Source organism: Marmota monax, unplaced genomic scaffold (assembly GCF_021218885.2).
Source record: "Marmota monax isolate L192 unplaced genomic scaffold, Marmota_monax_Labrador192_F-V1.1 WCK01_AAM20220418_F8-fsc00141, whole genome shotgun sequence".
Taxonomy (NCBI): domain Eukaryota; kingdom Metazoa; phylum Chordata; class Mammalia; order Rodentia; family Sciuridae; genus Marmota; species Marmota monax.
This window is the reverse complement of record NW_026692981.1, coordinates 1,714,668-1,732,002: the sequence shown is the minus strand read 5'-3', so window position 1 is coordinate 1,732,002 and position 17,335 is coordinate 1,714,668. Positions and strand designations below refer to the sequence as shown.

General features: G+C 45.8%; 1 protein-coding gene across 4 annotated transcripts in view; it reads right to left on the bottom strand.

Annotated features, from left to right (window-relative positions):
- The window catches only part of LOC124097811 (cytidine monophosphate-N-acetylneuraminic acid hydroxylase), a 74,022-nt gene extending 63,016 nt beyond the window's left edge, over positions 1-11,006 (bottom strand). For all 4 annotated transcript variants that reach the window (XR_006853381.2, XM_046452360.2, XM_046452361.2 and 1 more), the window contains exon 1: positions 10,757-11,006. Coding sequence is in view for 3 of the 4 variants with exons in the window: in XM_046452360.2 (XP_046308316.1) it covers positions 10,757-10,767 (11 nt within the window). In the remaining variant the exon portion in view is untranslated. The remainder of the gene's footprint in view (positions 1-10,756) is intronic.
- Positions 11,007-17,335: the final 6,329 nt, after the last annotated feature.

Below are 17,335 nucleotides of genomic sequence, written 5' to 3'. Positions count from 1 at the left end.
ACAGAGCTCACAAACTTGCTAACCTAGAAGAAACAGACCCTAGCCTTGAAAGACACAATTGGCCAAAACTTGCACAAGAAGAATTAGACAATGTTAATAGACCCACGTCTACAAATTATGTCAAATCAATAACTAATAACCTTCTAAAGCAGAAGTACATTCATCAGACCCAGATGAATGGACTGGTGAATTCTATGGAAAATTTAAAGGATGAATACACCAGCTTTCTAAAATCTCTTCCAGAAGACAGAAACAGGGGGAGTATCTCCTAGTCCATCCCATGGGCCCATCTTTACCCTACTACTGAAACCAGTCAAAGAACACAAGAGAACTATAGGTTGATATCATTCATTCATGAACACAGATGAAAAAATGTGCACTAAATATTATCAAATCAAATACAGTGCTGTATAATAAGATTGCTATGCTGACGAAGTGGAATTTATTCCAGGTTATATGAGACTGGTTCAATGCTTGAAAATAAATTAATATAATTTGTCATATCAGAAGACTAAAAAAGAAAAGTCAGGGCTGGGATTGCAGCTCAGTGGTAGAGTGCTCGCCTCGCATGTGGAAGGCAATGGGTTCGATTCTCAGCACCACATTAAAATAAAATAAAGGTGTCGTGTCCATCTACAGCTAAACAAAAATAGTAAAAAAAAAAATAAAAGTCATGTGATCATACCAAAAGACACAAAAAAAGCATGTGATAAAATTCCACATTCACTCATGATTAAAAAACAAAAACAAAACTCTCCACCAAGTAGGAATAGAGAAGTACTTCTTCAGCTTGGAAAGACCATGTACAAGAACACACATTATGCCCAGCAGAGAGAAACTGGAAGCCTTCTCACCCCAGTCACCAGCAAGGTGAGGGCATCTGTCCCTCCTACCCCTGCTCTTCCGTGTTGTAGGGAAGTCCTCAGTAATGCAACAGACAGGAAGAGGAAGCAAAAGGTGCAGACTGGAGAGAAAGGAGCTGTCTTTATCACAGACGACATGACTGTCTATAAAATTAAATGCAATCATCAAAAAATGTCCTGAAGTTAACAAGCTTCCATAGCAAGTTTTCAAGGTGCAAGGTTCCCGTACAAATGCCAATCAATTTTCTATACAACAGCAACAAACAAGAATGATTCAAAATAAAAAACACAATATCATTTGTGTTAGCACCAAAAATGAAACACTTTCATTTAAATTAGCAAAAATACATATAAGAGCCACATTTTAAAAATCTACATAACTCTGATGAAAGAAATAAAGAAGTATTAATTAGATAGAGAGGCATTTCACGTTCAGGGATACGAAGACTCGATGTTGTCACAATGTCAGCTCTTCCAAAATTGCTCCGTAGATTCTGTATGATCCCAATCAAAATCCCAGCAAGTTACTTTGTGGACATGGACAGACCAATTGCAAAGTTTATATGGAGGGGTGAAAGCCCAAATGGCCACCAGGAGATGGAAGGAGAAGAGCAGAATCAAAGATGACCCCACCCAGCCTCAACAGCAGCGAGGGGGGCAGAGAGGAGCCGGGGAAAGAACAGACACACGGATCTGGAAAAAGGGCCCCGGAGCAGCCCTCGCAACTGAGCATGACAGAGGAACAGTGGTGACGCAGTGAGGTCAGTGTTGCTTTCAACGAGGGGCAGTGGAACCGTTAGCCACCCGCTTCCAAACACATGGATCCAGACTGAGACCAAGCACCCTTCATGAAATCGATCCCAGAGGCCCAGAGACCAGAGAGTAGAATGCAAAAGTATGAAACTCTTAGAAGATAATACAGGACATATGCAGATGACCGTGGGTTTGGGGGCAGCTTTTTAGATACAATGCCAAAGATCTGATCCATAGAAGAAAATCGATAATCTGAGCCGGGCGCACACCTGAGCAGTGGAGCACACCTGTAATCCCAGCCGCTCAAGAGGCTGAGGCAGGAGGACCTCAAGTTAAAGCCAGCCTCATCAACTTAGTGAGGGTCTAAGCCATTCAGTGAGACCCTGTCTCTAAATAAAATACAAAACAGGGCTGGGGATGTGGCTCGGTGGTTAAGAGCCCTGGGTTCAGTCCCTGGCACCAAAAACAAAAGAAAAGAGCAATAACAACAACAAAAAACCCTGGCGAGGGGGACTTCCCAAGGCACTGAGTTCATGTGCTGGGATCGCTGATCCAGCAAAGGCAGGGAGGAAGAGAGCCAGCTCTCTCACTGTTGGTGGGGCTGTTTCCACGGGTAAGGGAGGGGTCCAGGGTGGCCTATGTGGTAATGGGTTGGAGTTAGAATCCCGGTCTGCACCCATGCTGAGCTTAACATGGAAATAGTGGGTACACATAGACGCACTCACAGGCATGTGCCTCGGCCCATATGCACACATTTACCTCCTGGCTCAGTCAGCTGAGAGGTACCAGAAATAAGAAGACCCCATAACAACAAGCAGCTCGCACCCAGGTCTTGGTTCACAATATTCTCCAATAAAAGGAATTAGAGATCCTTCAAGAAATGGCTGATTCTAGAATTGGGAGGGGAAATACACAAGATGAGCCTGGAGCATCCTGCAGGGTCAGAGAGAAAGAGGTGCTGAGGAGCCCACCCCAGGAGGCCACAGGGATGGGATGCACAAGAGACAAAGGGGTCATCTAGAAGAGCCCCCGGTGGCCCAAAGTGGAACTGTGCAGTAAAATCAAGCAGTGTCGGATCATGGTCCAAAGCGTAAAAGAAAGAAGTAGCTGTGAGACCGTACCAACATGAATAAGCTGTTGAATGAGGAAATGAGTGGGGGCAGGCAATGATTCCAGATGATTTGTACAGAGTCTAAATCCCTGAAAGAAGGGGAACTTCAATCCCCACCTTTTCCTCTAGGCCTCACACAGCAGCTTCCTTTTAGAGTTGGGTGTGAAAATAGAATGACATTACCATGGAGACGAGTGACAAACACTGCCTCCTGCACAAGATCAACGGCACCCTCGGCAGGGGCGGACTGAGTCGGCTGGTCATCTTGGATTGAGAGCTATAGCTGGCACTTTACCTGGGTCTTCCTCGCCCAGTGCACAGCCCCAGGCTAGTCCCGAGGAAACATCCAGCGAATCCCAGCAGAGAGCCCCCTGAGAGTACTTGATCAGGACGCCCTGAAACCGCCAAGGTCGTCAGAACAAGGAGGGGCAAACAGATTGCTCAGCGATCAAGGCAAGAAAAAGAAGTCGAAGACCTAAGAACTGATATGCAAGAAAAAAATTTTGTTATTTGAAGATCGACTATAAATACATAAAATATCACAAAGATCCATGTATAAATTGTAAGACTGTATAAGAGCAAAGCAGAGTTGTCAGATATATGACCAATAGATTAAAAAATCAATTTTTTTCTCATACCAACAACAAAATAGAAGAAAATTGAATTTTTTAAAGACACAATTTAAAATAGCCTAAGAAGATTGATGGGAAGATTTGTCAATGGATACATTAAAGTTCCACAAGAAGACTAAGTTCTGGTGTTGTGCAGCATGTAGGGTGACTGTAGTCAACAATGTCACGGCATATATTTCAAAATGACTGCAAGATTCTAAATGCTCTCCCCACAAAGAAATGATAAATGTTTGAGCTAATGGATGTATGAAGTACCATTATTTTATATATCATATATATATATATATATATATATATATATATATATATATGCACACACTATATATATGTGTATTAAAACATCACACTGTACCCCATGATATGTATGCTTATTCTCAATTAAAAGCAAACTGAAACCCGAAATTAATGATTAAACTACCATAAAATATAAAATGTTTAATAATAAATGTGAAAAAAGATGCAAAGTTTTCTATTGAAAAAATTAAGACATCACATAGATCTGTAAGTGGAAAGTTGTAATAAGTCCATAGAATAGAAACAGCATAAATATGTCAATTCACTTCAAACTAATTTGTGGATTTACTACAAATGCACAGAAAGTTTGTTGCTTGTTTTATTTACATCTTGAAACTTCTTCCACTAAAAATTATTTGGAAACATAAAGTGCTAAAATGAAATAAAACTTTTTTTTTGTACTAGACAATGAACACAGGGATATTCTACCTCTGAGCTATATCCCCAGACTTTAATTTTTTTTTTTAAATTTTGAGATAGGGTCTTGCTAAATTGCTGAGGCTGGCCCCTAATTTGAGGTCCTCCTACCTCAGCCTCTTGAATCACTGGGATTACAGGTGTGCACCACAGTACCTGGCGTAGATAAAACATTCCTAAAGGAGAGGATAGGGGAAGACTTGTCCTATTTGAACTTGAAAACTATGGTAAGGCTTTAATAATTGGCATCGTGTAGTGCTGGGTCCACGGCAGAGGAGACACACACAGGGAACGGAGCGGAGGCCTGTCCACAGCCCACACCTGCAGGAGCGCTGGCTGTGGGACGTCACAGGGCAGGGAGGGCTGGGGGAGGGAAAACCTGGAATCCTGCTGGAAATATAAATGGGAGCCCTTCCTTCTCCACAGACAAAGACCACTCCCAGGCAGGTGGAAGACTGATATCTAAAGACAGACAATGAAGCTTTGGGGGTTTATTTAGAGGAACATCCTCATGATCTTAGGCTAAGGCGGATTTATTTTTAACCATAAAATATTATAAAAAGTACTACTCAAAAGAAAATCATTCATATTTTTGCTTATATTAAATGAGTAACTTATATTCACTCCAAAATACTATAAAAGAGTGAAAAGATAAGACACAAAAATTCAGTATTTGCAATGCACATAGGACAAAAGACTTCAGTGCAGAATGTGTAAGAAATTCTACAAATAATTTTTTTTTAAAAAAGGCAACCTGTGAGAAAAATGGACAAAAAATATTTGAAGAGCCACTTCATACAAGAGAATATGAAAGTTGTAAATAAATGTTTAAACAGGGCTCAGCCTTCCTAGTAATCACAGAGAATGAAAATTAAAGCAACAAGAAGATAACACTGCACCCACAGAATAACTAAGATTAGAACAACTGTAAGCATCAAGTGTCGATGGCGGGAAGAGATGGATACTCTCATACAGGACCAGCAGGAAGGCAGTGTGACCGAGTCCCACGGAAGAACAAAAAACACAGGAGCACTATACCTAGAGAAACACGTGCATACAGCTCCAAGGCACATGTACAGGATGCAGGCACAGCACAGCCATGCGTACACTAGGTGTGAATTGGAAATAACTCACATGTTCATCAACGATAAGATTCTATGTTTATTTATTATATAAATAAAGTATGCACACAATAACAGGATATGGTGCTATGGAATATAATGAAAAAAATATAGAAACAAACCAATATAGGTTACTTGTAACAAAATGTACCAGTACCAAACATAACATTGGCAAGTATATTTATTTATTTATTTTAATTTTTTTTTTTTTAGTTATAGGTTGCTGCAATATCTTTATTTTATTTTTATGTGGTGCTGAGGATCGAACCCAGTGCCTCATGCATGGAAGGCGAGTGCTCTACCTCTGAGCCACAGCCCCAGCCCCTGGAAAGTATATTTATGACAATGTTATGCAATGTGATTTCATTCAAATACATTTCCCCGGCAGAGCTGCGGTGCAGCTGAATGGTACAGTACTTGCCTAACATATGCTAAGCCCTGGGTTCAATGCCCAGCACCAAGAACAAAAGAAAGACAGACAGAAAGGAAGACAGAAGGACATCCCCCAACAGACAAACTGAAGTGCATTGTTAGGGATGTGAGAGAGAGGACAGCAGTCAGAGCTGGCCATGTCAGAGGATACGGCCCAAGCAAGACGTGAGGCAGATCTGTAGATTAAATGGTGTCCTACAACAGAAGAAAGATCCTAAATCAATAACACATGACGTCAACAGTAGATCCGGAAAAAAGAAGAGCAAATTAAACCCAAGACAAGGAGAAGGAGGAAATAATGACAGAATGGAAGCTAAAGAGGCAGAAAATAAAAACAGTGCAAAAAAACATCAATAAATGAAAGTTATAAAGAGCAATCTTGACAAATGTTTTAGGGTAGACTGACCAAGGTCAAAAGGAAAGTGCAGATGACAGAAGTCAGAAATGGAAGAGGGGACATTACCACATTACTGTGAATCCCACAGACAGTAAAAAGATGGTGAGAGCATTGTGAGCAACTCTGTTCCAACAAACTAGACAACTTAGGTTCAGTGGGGAAAATTCCAGAAGAACACAACTTCCCGAGATGGTCTTATGAAGAAATAGAAAAACGGAACAAACATGTTACAGATAAAGACATTGACAGTAAGTAAGACGCTTCCCACAGGTAGAAGCCGAGGTGGGGCCGGTGCTCAGAAGCATGTGCTCAGAAGGCACCAGGCCTGAGTTCAACTCCCAGCACCAAAGAGGAAAACAGGTCTTTCCACAAGAAAACCCCAGGCCCGGGTGGCCTTGCTGGTGAATTTTACCAAACACACAGAGAAGAATTAACGTTGATCATCCACCAGTTCTTCTAGACTGAGGGGGATTTATCCCAGGAAATAAGATTGGTTGACATCTGAAAATCAACTAATGCAGTGCACCCTATGAACAGAACAAGAGAGAGCCACATGATATGACCACAAGATGCAGGAAAAATTGGAAAAAGTCCAATACCATTTCATGATTTAAAAAATAAGAAAAACTTTACAAAGTAAGAACAAAAGAGAATTTCATCAATCTGATGCAAGGACTCTATGAAAAAAAACCAAAACACAGGTAACATTGTACTTACTGGTGAAAACTGAATACTTTCTCCCTAAAATCAGGGGGAGAAAAACAAGAATGTCTATCTGCCCCTGTCTTGACATTTCTTCAGCATTTCACTAGAGGTTTCATTTCATCCAACATTTGCAGTCAGGCTAGTTAGGATAAGTAAGTTGAAGTCATAAGACAGAGAAGGAAGTGTGGAACTATTTGCAGAAAACATTACCTTGCTTTTAGAAAATCCTGTCAAAAAAATTTTCTAGACCTAATAGACAAACTCAGCAAAATTTCATCTACAAAATCAATATACAAAAATTAACTGCATTTCTATACACTAGTAACGCACAGTCCAAAATGGATTAAGGAAACAATTCCATGCGAAATACAGTAAAAAAAAAAAGGCACTTAGGAATAAATTTAATAAAAGAAGCACAAGATTTGTACATGGAAAATTATAAAACACATTGAAAGAAATTAAAGATCTAAATAAAGATCTATCCTATGTTCATAGGTCAGCAGATTTAATATTTTTAAGATGGCAATACTCCCTAACTTTACCTACAGATTGAATGCAATTCCCATCCGAATTCCAGAAATTGACAAACTGACTCTAAAATTCCTATGAACACAAAAAAAGATTCAAAATAGTTAAAAACAAACTTTAAAAAGAACAAAAAGTGGAAAATTCACACTTATCAATATCAAAACTTAATACAGATTTACATGAATCAAGATGGTGTAGTCCTGGCCTGAGTATAAACAGAAATTAATGGCATAGAGAGTCCAGAATAGACCCATGCATGATTTGTGAATTAATTCTCAACAAAAGTGTCAAGACCATTCAATGGGGGGACAAAATAATCTTCTCAATAAATGGTTCTGGGACAAATAAATGGCCACATGAAAAAGGATGAATTGTACCCCATTCAAAATCACACACAAAAATTAACTCAAAATGAATCACGGACCTAAACACAATCACTAAAATCATAAACCTTTTCAAAGAAAATCAGAGAGGCTGAGTTCACAGATTTCTGTGCTGATCAAAGAATCAGCTATGCCATAAGACTGCAGGTGAGGCCGTGAGAGGCAAAGCCTTCTTCAGGTGTGGCTTGAACAGGCACGCAGGAGGAAGGCCTTCAGCTCCCGATACTGTCTGAGGCTCTGGGGGGTCGCCCTCCAGCTGGGAGGAGAGCCAGGGAACTTCCAAGGGACAGGACTGGACAGGTGGCTTAGCATCTGGGTGATGCTCGGCAGCAGCATGGGGGTCTCTGGGTCCAAGGGCCCAAAGGCAGCCACAGTTTTTGGTCTTGTAACACTTGGGCTGATCTTCTCTAAAGTTTACGGTGTTGTGTGTGCCACTGGGTAAGCAGGGAAGGCTCCAAGGGCTGAACAATTGGATATGTAAAAATTTAAATTGGGGGTTGCCAAACTTTGGGCTAACGGGTCTCAGCCTGCTACAAAGAAATAAACAACTTAGGGCCCATATACAAAGAATATCTCTGATTCACTTATATTATAAAAATGGGAATAGCCAGGCCGGGTGGCACATGCCCGTAATCCCAGTGGCTTAAGAGGCCGAGGCAGGAGGGTGGAAAGTTTAAAGCCAGCCTCTGTAACTTAGGGAGGCCCCGTTTCAAAATAGAAAATGAGCAGCTGCCTGGAGATGTGGCTCAGTGGGTAAGCGCTGCTGGGGTCCATCCCTGGTACAGAAAGGAAAAAGAAAGAAACAGCCCATGAGCTAGAAGGAAATATTTGCAAATTAGATAGCTGTAAGACCTTGCATCAAGAACGTATTTAAAAACTTTAAAACTCAATAATAAGGAGACAAGTAAACCTAAAGTTTAAAGGGCCAAGGGATTTAAATAGACGTTGCTCCAAGGAAGACCTGTGAGTGGCCGCTACCGTCCCTGGGCAGAAGCTCGGCGCTGTGCAGGAGCCTCCTAATGAAACACTGTCCGGGAGCCTCCAGACCCTGTCCCTTGGGTTTCCACAACAACTTTACCATGTAGGCATGACTGAAGTCAGGACAGCGTGTCAAATGTGGTGGGACAGAGGGGTCTGCCCTCCTGTGGGGAAGCGAGCTCCGTCCAGACTCTCTGGGCCTCTTTGTGCAGTACATCTTTCCTCCGGGTGTCGGCAGGACCCCTCTGAGACGGGGTCTTCTGATCTGCTCGGACAAGGTAAGTCGGAAGGTTGGGGGGGGCAAGTCCAGGGCAGGGAGAAGAGAAGAATTTCTATGACCTCCCTCGGGGAAGAGAAATCCTTGTCTCTACGACCTGGGGAGGGAGTTAGGAGCCAGGAACAGTGGGCCGGACTCCAGACCTATGTATTGTGATCTCTGAACACTGACCACTTCCTCTAGCCCATGTTAGACGGTGCTCTTCCTCCTAAAGGCACGACCCTACCTTCTTCTCTTCCTCAAAGCGCAGCCCCAGATGTGGACTCTGAGCCTCTGGTCCCTTCTTCACAGAATCAGCGCCCCTTTTCTGGTCCCCATCCCACGTATGTCTGCTGGAAGGTCTTTGCGGTGGCCTGGTAAGGGGACTCCCACCACAGGGAATGCACGCTCTCAGGGTGCCACCTTCTTCCCTTCAGTATGACTTGGAAAAATTGGCATTTTGTTTTTCATTATCAGATTGATTCATGTCCCTGTTCCCTAGCCACGAGCCACAGGAGAGGAGAAAATGTTATGGCGAGGTCGCAATAAACCACAGAGTCGATCTGAAAGCAGGAGATGGAACCATCTTTATTCACCAACCAGCTGGCGGGCTAAGGGGGGGGCTGCAAGTCTACACCCTTTGACCTCCTCCAAGGGTCAGAGTACAGCATTTATAGTTCAAAACCACATCAATCGTGAGTAGCTACTGCTACGATTCAAAACCATGAACAAATGTCATGAGATTTAAAATCGTAAGCAGAAGAAGGAGCAGGTCAAAATGACCCTAGTTGAGTACAAGTTGGAGATGGGTTACTAACATCTAGACAGTCATTCTCTGACGGGGAATGTTCAAGAAAAGTGGGATCCAAAGAGAGAACCACTTTGCAGTGTATAAGAATTTTGTGTTGCCAAACATGCTATGCTCAGCAGCTGTGGAGGGGTACAGAGGCGGGGTGTTCCCATGGGAGAAGCGTTTATTACATGACATGGAGTCTGCTAGGTCATTGCCCGCATAGCCTGGCCCATAACACTGCCACATCTGCGTCAGTTCGCCTCCCATCCTCCACATGGCAAACTTGAGGCTTTCCCTAAACAAGCATTGCTGGGAATGGCCTGCAGCCGTGACCTTGTAAAACCCTCCCTCGAAGCTGGGTTTTGACACACACCCTTCTCATCTTACATTAGCTTCAAGTTCGCTGGGGACCTGGAGCTCAGCAAATGTTGCACTGACACTTGATAGACATTGAAGAAATCCCAGGTACAATGGAAAGTGCCCCTGGGTTATGAGTAAACAGTGGTCTGAAGTCTTATTTGTATTGCAGTTGATGTTTCCCCACAGAAACACACCACAGATGGCCAGGGCTTTCTGACCCAGCCCACCAAAACCTCACCTACCCCACAGAGCAGTCAGCCTTTTATCAATGGGTGCTTTAAGACTGGGGGCACTCTGGGGCCATAAATTCAGTGTACCTCTTGGTCCAGAGCACCCCTCAAGTCCAGGCTTTGAGTTCCCAGGTCTTTTTAACCTCTGTTCTGAAGCATCTCTCTTGGTCTTAAAGCTTTCTATGCTCTGAGCAAAACAGGAAGAAATGTGTTGAGAGAAGGAAACTTGCCAATTCGGGAAGATCTGCCTGCAACCAGAGAAAACTGAGGGGGCGCTAAGGAGAAGGAGGTGGGGGTGGGCAAAGTGGACGCAGGCTCCAGGAGACAGATTGCCCAGGGCAGGCTAGCTCCATGGCCAGGCAGCTGGGTGAGCTACAGATCAGAGATGCTCAAAGACACTACGTTTAAAAACCGCCTTCGCATCAAACCCCTCCACCTCCCACCAAGAGCTCTCTGTTCTTATACCCAGTCACCAAAGCAAAGACGAACTACTATAACCATACCTCTGCTCCATCCCAGGTAGGAAAGTGCCAAAAGCACAAAGTAGCTCCCAGGGAGAGTAGAAGATGCTTGCCACACTGGCCTGGAGGGACTGGAAACTTCAATTTGCTTGGTAACACATCTGATAGGATTTTCTTGCAGCCAGAGAGCCGTTTCAAGAGCGATTGCAGAAGTGCAGGAGTTGAGAGCACGGCAAAGGGATCCGACTCCCGTGGCTGGAACCTCTCTGCAGGGAGTGCTAGTTGTCTTCAGGGATCTATTCCCCTCCCTGCTCCACCCACCCGCGCCTGGCAAGTTTAGATAAATTCTGAATTCCTTGCCAACACGGGAGCCAGGAAGAGTGTGTGTGTGACATAAATGTGATCTAAGAGGAGAAAGCACTCTGGAGACCTTGATCCACGCCCCCCCCAACACTCCATGAGCTCTTCTGAGGGTCAGCCACATTTTTAAATGCAGGAATCCTAAGTGCTTCATTATAAGGGAAGGGTCCCAGTCTCTGGCATGTAGCTGGGTTCTGGCCTCGGGTTTCCTGACCCCTACACTCTTCTGACTGTGGGTTTTCCTGGCTGCCAGGGCTCAGGCTGGTGGGAGCTTGGAGTTCAAGCCTGGCTCTCCTGAGAGGGCTGCAGTTCCTCATGGTTTATCCCCCAGTTGATGGACATCCTGTCTCCTGGCTAACCCCACTTTGGCTCTGGAAAGGCTGTCCCTAAGCGACTCTCAGCAAGTGCCCCAGGAAGCAGCCCTCTGGAATCTGGTCTGCATTGGACTTTCAGAACCTCTCTCTCTTCGGGAATGCAGTCACCACTCCATTTCTCGTTGATTCTTTCTCCCGAATGTCTGGGGGAAACTGCACCTCTGAACGTGGACCTTTTTTAAAAAGACTAAGTAATACTAAATTCTCTAAGTATTTCATTTGTGTTTTCTTGTTTCTAATGAGATTTCAGGCTCCTAATTAGATTGTAAGTCTCTAGATTGTAATCTCTGATTAGATTAATTAGACTGTCTCTCGAATTATATTTAGCACCAGAAATGTGACTTTGGGCTTGTTTTCACCACAATGCTTAAAATGCTATGTAGAAAACAGCTTGCAGCCAGATTTCCAGCAAGAAGCAAGAGGACGGTGGCAACCCCACTCTTCAGGTTGGAGAGAAGTCTTCGAGGAGGAGGAGGAAGAAAGGGGCCCATGGGAACAACTCCTCCAGGCCACACCTGGCCCCTACAGTGTTCTTCCCAACATTCTGACGGAGGGACCCGCTTGCCTTGGTATACACCGCTGTGCAGTACTGTTTTATAAATATACGACATTTTCTTTTCCTTTTTCCACTATTGTTAGATATTTGGGGTTGTTGCCTGTTTTTAGCAGTTATGATTAGGTGTATGATGACCATTCATGGACATGCCCACTCATTTGTGTTTGAGCTACACCCAGGGGAAGGATTTCTGGGTCAATTTGCATCTGAATCTTTAGTTTTTACAGGTATGATCAACCAATTTTCCAAAGGGGTGGTACTCATTTACATTCCTGGAAGCTAGTGCAAGAGTTCACATTACAATACCACAAGCTTTTTGCACCTGGCATTTTGCAGAGATTTTTTAGGGTACAATTAGTTAACTGGGCATTATATAACTATATGCTAACCATGAATTTTGTGATTGGTGTATTGGCCCTAATGCAATCAAAAAAATAGAGAGACTAAGTGAACTGGCACCCAAAGGTGCATCACAAAAGTGAACCTGGAAAGGTAAACAAGGGCAGAGGGTGACGAGTCTGTCTTGTGCTCTTGCATGTGAGCCTCTGAGAGAAGATCAGTGGGTAGCACCTCCTGGGACACTCCCGGCACTCCACATTTTACTGCTGGAAGTGCCACGCTTATTACATAGTCAATAAACTCCACATAAGCCCCACTTAAGAAAAGACATAGGAAGTCACCAGAAAGAAGAACTGAACCCTGACCCGGACAGCTGCTTGTAGGGAACCCACACCAGGTTCCAGTACCGAGGAGCAGCTGCCTCTTGAGAAACAGGAGCAGTCTGTTTTTTGCTTATGTATGAGAAAGAATAGATACGTGAGGAAAATCAGCTACCAGCTGTAGCACCAAGTTGAATCACCAGAGCAAAGATGTCTCACCCCGAGGACTTGGTAAAGGAAATAAGGAGGAACTTCCAAAATTTTTTAAATTGGTGCATCAGGACATTAAAAATTTATTAGCAGAAGCCTGAGTTCTCTTAAGGAGAGAAGAGGTGTGGCAAGAGGTTTTAGACCTAGAGCATCCACAGAGAAACAAAGAGGGTCCTGGAGTCAGATGAAGGGAGTTCTGCCAGCGCCCAGGGGAGGGCAGGAGGAGGGCAGAGGCGCCCAGGCAGAGGCCAAGGCCTTAAAGTACAGCTCTGCACTCTGCAGGTTGTGAAGCCCCCTCCCCAGCTAAGGCTTCAGCAAAGTGCACCCCCAAGGTGAACGGCATGGACACCATCTGGGGGACACACAGCCAGGAGGGGTTCCACACCTGGGCTGGACATTCCATATGGTGATCAGGACATCACCAGCCGAAGAAAACTAGACCCACAGGGACCAGAAGTCGAAAAGCTCAAAGTAACAGCAAACAAGAGGAGGCGCTGACTTTCCTATCAGGACCTAGAATTAAATATCTTCTGTGAATCTCAGAGGACAGGGTGACCTTCAGGAAGGTACAACGAGAAAGGGGGAGGAGGAGGACCACAAACGACTCTTGGAATAAAGTCTTGAGTTCCAGAGCTGAGCACAGCACCCGGAAGCCTCCGGCAGCCGTCACCACACCAAAACCAAAGCCAGGACCTGTGACGTAGAAGGCAGCAGAGGCAGAGCGAGGGAGCAGGACATAGAGGTTCAGAAAGAGGGGCCCATGGTGACTGTAAGGACGGAGTCCGGGGAAGGAGACAGAGAGGGCGGCTCAGCAGGACAGGCTCAGTCCAGGCTGGCCCGCAGAAGGGGCCACATGGAGGTTGGAGCCATTGTCCACTTACAGCTTAGGGGAGCTACAGGGCAGTGAGGGGCGGAGGAGTGTTGTGGTCAGGCTATTGCTAGGGGGTCATTGGGGGGGCATCCTGTGGTCACCCCTCCATTCTTTGTGATGGTCACTGCTCCACATCCAACAAGGTGTGCCTCAGGATTTCAGTCCAGGTGACAATCCTCATCAGAGGGTGGTGTCTTGGGTTGAGGTCGGGCTGACCGCTGCTCTGTGTTGGAGTAACCACGGGCGACAGTTGTCTGTTGCTAAGTCCAGTCCTCCCTAACAGCGGCGAGTTGTTATATAAAAAGCTCAGAAGAGAACAGAGAACAGAGGAGGGGCAATCAAGGGAATAGCAAAGAGGGTTTGTTTAGCTTCATACTGAAGGACCTGATGACCATCGGGCAGGAACACGGAAGAGAGCCATGCTATAAATAGTCTGACGGCTTTAGAGGTGGGCAACCAGGGCCAGCCACGCGACAGGTCTTCTCCTGCACAGACGGGCTGCAGGGGACGGCGAGGATGGGAACACGGGCTGCTGTGCCCAGGGAAAGCCAGTCCCACCGCCCCTGGTCCCCTCAGCCTGGAGTCTCCACTGAGACAGAAAGTGCCGGAAGGAGCCCCCAGGGCTCCTCTGCTGGAAGGCCTGTGTCCACAGCTCAGCTTCCTCTGGCCCAGCCCTGCCCTGGTGAAGCCGTCCCGCCGTCAGCTCCTTCCTCTCTGTGTGTTGTTGGTGTGTGTTTTCTCAGCCACCCTGCCCCTGCACCCAGGCCCACACTGCTGCCATTCCGCTTCTCGGCAGCCACAGTGGCCTCCAGACCAGGGACGCCAGGTCACCGGCACTGGCTCCTCCCTAGGAGTCCGCAATGCCTCTCTCCCGCCTTCCTCTCCCAGACCCCATGCTGGTTTCTCCCGCTCCGGGTCACTGTTTCCCAGGCTTCTTGGATCAGCACCTGTCTTACAGAGCCCATGCCTGGCACCCTGGCTCATTTATTTCCAGAGGTCAAAACCTCTGGAAAGAAAAGAAAAGAAAGAAAGAAAGGAAGGAAGGAAGAAAGAAAGAAAGGAAGGAAGAAAGACGTGGAGGAGTTGGATCTGCAGGAATCCAAGGGCAGGGATCTTAAAGAATCCAACAGCAGGGATCTCCTGCCTCGTGCTGGCATTAGGAGCAACCGTCCCCTCTCTCTGCCTGGGTCTCCAGGGTGTGAGCAGAGGGATGCAGAGCTCATCTGGATGGCGGCCACAGGCATTCCCAAGGCCAAGTGCGTGAGTGGCCTGGTTGGACTCAGACCTCCCCTGTGAGCCCAGACATCTCTCTCTGTAGCCCAATGGAGCATGGAAGTCCACAAAGACACAGCCAGGACAGGAAGGAGAGGACCCCACATTGTCTCTGTCCAAAGTCATGTCCTCTCATCTAGCTTTGAGCAAAGACGCTCCCTCTGGGATTCATTGGCTATTAGTGATTGATTGTAAGTCATGATTACCACCCACTCTTAAGTGGACCTTGATGTGCTCTTTCAGATCCTGTTGGCTAGAACCTCGAGAGCCCCTGTCCCTGTAAGCAGCCTGGAGAGACTTGACTTCAGGCTAGGTCTATGCTGGGTGTCGAGCCCTGGAAGGCCAGTCCTGTGCTCTGTTGTTGTCATTGTCCACGCCGAGCCCCAGGCCCCGAGCAGAGTCCCGGTGAAGTCCAATAGATGCTGGTCACCACAGACCTCTAACACATTTCATAGAAATATTAACTTATTTGCTTTCACAATGCCTTTGCCAGTGCCGATGAAGATTTCGAATGCACCATAATTGTCGCTCTGAACAAGTTAGTTTCCATAGCTGTCCTGCATTCAAGAGCGACTGGTGGGGAGGGTTAGACCCCTCACTCACTCTTAGCGCGTGCCGAGAAGCCACCTGGCATCCCAGTGCCAAGGGCAATGAGAGGCAGCTCCGTTCCCAGTGCTGCTGTGGTCTTCCCCGGGGGACCCAGGGGGACAGCGAGGACAGAGAATCCGTCTTTTAGCAGCCCCTGACTTGCCTGCTCTGGGTGCCTTTTGTTCAGGGTGGCTTGTCCACTAGACCTGCCTGCCAGGCACAAGCCTGTCACCTGCCCTGTGACAGCCACACTACGGCCCTCGTTTTATGAGACAGTTCAAGAAGCCCGGCTTCAGGTTGCTTGCCAGCTCCTGAAGTGTCCAGGGCGTCTGGTCTGATTCGTGCCCGTATCACAGTCTCGCTTCCTGTAGTTTCTTTCAGTCACCTGAGTCAACTGCAGTCCGAAAGTGTTTGTGGAAAATTCCAGAGATAAACAAATCTTACATTTTCAACTGCTGCTCCAGACAGCATGATGAAATTCCTGCCTTTTCCTTCTTAGCACACACAACTCATTATTGCTTTCGCGCCGTCTCCCCTCATCCCTGGACGTGGCTAGCTCAGAACAGGGGCCGCCTCTGTCCTCCTCATTGCTGGGTCTCCAACACCTATCGTGGTGGTGTATAGTTTTAAAAAATATATTCTTTATTTTCAATCGACATACAGTAATTGCACATGTTTTGGGACACTGTGTGGCATTTTAATGCATGTCGACAATGTTCAAATACAATCACAAATGTCATTTTCAGTTCCAGGGCAATTGGCATTTTCATCAATTCCAGATAGTTATCATTTGTGTTGGGAACATTCTAAATCTGCTCTAGTAGCTGTTCTGACATAGACAATTAATTATTGTCAAACCACAGTTTCCTAGTGAGAGATGAAACATCAGGAATGACTCCTTCTGCCAACACGGTGCATGATTTTTGGTAAATGAACAACTACACTGTGTCTTTAAAACAGATAAGGGGACACCTGTACCAGCCTGCACGAGGCACCGAGGGTTGAGCAATGTAAAAATGTATCATTTCAATAGCAAATCCAGTCAAAACTGGAGGAAGAGTGTGTAGATGAGCCAGGTTCTTGTAAAAGACAGGTGTATTTACAGAAACAGCCCAGGAGGGTAGAATGGGTTTAAAAAGAATCGTCGTCATTCTGAAATGTTATAAAATACAAGCAGGATCTAGGGTGTGACAATATCCAATAACTCTGCCAAGGCCATAGAGCTCACAGCTGAATAAATATTTGCTGTGTTAGATAAATTCCTGTTGCAGGAGTCTGGCTAACTAAGGGTGTGGCCGCGAGTGCAAACTCGGGCTTTCAGTATGAGGCAGACAGAACGAGCTCCACCCCAACCCGTCAATCAGCACACTGCATCTAGAAGGATAAAGCTTTTACAAAAATGAGGATTTGACTGTTAGAAAGAAAGCAATCTTGCTGGGCACCATGATCCCAGCCACTTGAGAGGGGGAGGCAGGAAGATGGCAAGTTCAAGGCCAGCCAGGACAACTAAGCCAGATCCTGTCTCAAAGTGACGATTTTTAAAGGGTTGGGGAGGTAGCTCAGTGTGCAGTGCTTGTGAAGAGACTGTGTCAGTCCCCAGTGCTGCAAAGAGAAGAAAGAGAAGCAGGGAGGGAGGAGGGCGAGCTCCAAGGTTCTGAGGACGCTAGACTGAAAGGCAGCCCCACCCAGCCCTGTGCGCCCCCCACCTCCCACACACTGAGTAACATCGGG